This window comes from Montipora capricornis, chromosome 8, assembly GCF_036669925.1.
Source record: "Montipora capricornis isolate CH-2021 chromosome 8, ASM3666992v2, whole genome shotgun sequence".
NCBI classification, from domain to species: Eukaryota; Metazoa; Cnidaria; class Anthozoa; order Scleractinia; family Acroporidae; genus Montipora; species Montipora capricornis.
Window position 1 is genome coordinate 9,557,052 of NC_090890.1, and position 2,500 is coordinate 9,559,551.

General features: G+C 42.6%; 1 protein-coding gene across 7 annotated transcripts in view; it reads left to right on the forward strand.

The window, feature by feature from the left end:
* The first annotated feature begins 257 nt into the window (after nt 1-257).
* Nucleotides 258-2,500, forward strand: part of LOC138014367 (zinc phosphodiesterase ELAC protein 2-like) — a 20,147-nt gene continuing 17,904 nt past the window's right edge. Inside the window, exons 1-3 of one of the 7 annotated variants that reach the window (XM_068861428.1) lie at nt 276-512; nt 1,057-1,117; nt 1,817-2,342. In XM_068861428.1, coding sequence (XP_068717529.1) covers nt 1,878-2,342 — 465 coding nt within the window. In that variant the 5' untranslated portion in view covers nt 276-512; nt 1,057-1,117; nt 1,817-1,877. Of the gene's footprint in view, nt 1,118-1,816; nt 2,343-2,362 lie in introns of those variants that run through there. The other 6 variants (XM_068861429.1, XM_068861424.1, XM_068861425.1 and 3 more) reach the window with 6 other exon arrangements.

The following is a 2,500-nucleotide window of genomic DNA, read 5'->3' on the forward strand; positions in this document are numbered from 1 at the left end:
GATATAAATTTGAAAAAAGGTGGGCCGACGTTTTTCAAATTTACCCAAATTCAATCCATTTCAATCCTCTCCAGTTTTGTCCATCCATGTCCCTTCTTGGCTTCCCTGTGTTTTGTAAGAGTTCTTCTATAGTTTTGAACAGTTATTTTGATATTTTAGTTAATTCTTTGACCATTCGATCAGTGCTGAAATTGCCTAAAATTGCGTGACCTAGCCCCTTTAAGTACGCCACCTGGGACCACTATATGAGTGCCTACACCAAGTAGTTACCATTTAACGCCATATCGTCTGTCCAATTCAAAGAGTGATACCATGATCTTTTCACTTGTGTGTTCAAGATTTCGCTTTTTACTCCAACGTAACACACCGACAGGACGTCACCTTCGCTGGCATTGGTGTGGTAGGCATGCTGGAAGAGGAAAACTTGTATCCACTAGATCGTATTTACAGATTCTTGGAACTTCAACCGATTACAGTTCACCTAGCGTGCTGCTCTTCACAGACTCTTACAGGTTCATTACTGATCGCTTTATGCTGCTGTGGTCCTTTTTATAGCGAGATTTTGCCTTTGCGAATCAGGTTAAAATGCATCATCGAATCTAACCCATGATTGGTTAGATACCTTCTACAGATTTGCGTTTTTTTTTTAAATGCGCGAAGAAAAGAAACACAGTGTCATTCTTACAGCCATCATAAATCGAGATCTCCCGGGTTTGAGGGAATCGTGCCTTTCCGGCCTCCACTTTATGTACCAGTCAATTCCAAAACCGCCCACCCCCCCCCCCCCCCCCACCACCCGGGCAATCCCCGGGCATTTGACTCGCGTTAAGCTCTATACAGTGGGGAATTTGACCCAAAATGAGGCACGCGCGGTGGGGCATTTGACTTTCGCGTCAAAACGTCCGTCAGCGGTCGGAAACAAAAGGATTTCGCAATTCTTTGATTCAGCACATGCGCCACGTTCACGGGTCATTGCTCTTGTCGATTCCACGTGGGTTTTTCTGTTGTTGTCGTTACATCATATAGTTATATCATGGAATATGCCTTTGTTTAAAGTGGGACAAGCTGAACAAGAAATTCGTAGTGGTTGAACATTTTGCAGAACTTGTTTCCAAAGGTAAGCAATTCTGCTACAGTTGCTTTAACATGCCTCGAGGGTGGGGGATTTGACCCTCTTTGAAGCTCTTGACTGGGAGGGGGGGGGGGGGGATTGGGCCATTTTGGAATTGACTGGTACATTATAGGGTATCTGCTGTAAACTACACGGCCTTTACTCAGAGCAGCACCGCTGACATATCGGATTGGCGATCAGACCACAAAAATATTCCCCTATCGCATTTGTGCTGTTCGTGCACTGTCCTGCAGGAAGATGTTTCGGCTGAACTTTAAAGTGTGCTTATGAATAAAAATTCAAGGTCAACCCATTGACTCCTGAAGGGCTCCCCCCCTTCCCCTCCCCCTCCAATTGACGAGTAAAATCATCCGGCATTAGACCCCCCAGGAGTCAATGGGTTAAAATTGACAACATTAATTTGGTCTCATTTGAGATCAAGCCTGCCACCCCATTACGCTGGTTGTGTGTTCCTTGTTTGACAGCTCCATGCCCGTGAAGACAATGGTGGCCCGGAATTCTGAAGTCACTCTAATTTTTCAAGCCTTTTACAAAAAATCTAAAATCTTTTAAACAAAAAACCCCAGTTCATGAAAGAGAAACAACATTGCCTTTGCAGGGTAACATACCACACTAATTATCTAGTTTTAGTAGGTCATGTCTGAGATTGAGTTTTTATATACTGAAATTGGGAATTGTTTTCAGATATTTATTCAACTGCGGGGAGAACACAGTTAGGATTCTCCATGAACTAAATCGCCTAAAAATGAACATAAGTCAAGTCTTCTTGACTGGAATAACATGGCAAAACCACATTGCAGGTCTTCCAACATTAATCAAGTGTCATTCTTCATCCAGAGAGAGTGCTTTATCAATTTATGGTCCAGAGGGAATAACAAAGTTTCTCAAAGATGTTTCAACATTCTCTAGTACTGGTCTGCAAAGATACCAAGCTTTGAAGCTCTTTACTAGCACAGAATTTATCTGTAATTCAGCTCAGTACCAGCAGGATCCATACATCGATGACAATATAACTATCCTGCCTGTTATTTTTGAGAGAAAGGATCAAGATGTGAGCTTTTCAGAGAGGCAATCTATTTGCTATATTTGTGAATTTGCTGACTTGCCTGGTCAATTTTTGCTTGACAAAGCTGTTAAGTTGGGGGTCACTGAGGAATCTTTCAATGAACTAGCTATTGGAAATCCAGTTTTATCCAGCTATGGAAGGAAGGTGCATGTTTCAAGCTCTTTTAATCTTAAGAATTTACATTGTAGGCATTTGGCTCAGAGCAGAGTAGAGACCAGGCAAACTCAAAGAGTATGTCATGCTAAGTATTGGTGGAAGCTCAGGGCTGTCACTGTTGTGGCAATCCTGGTTCCTTGGGATTA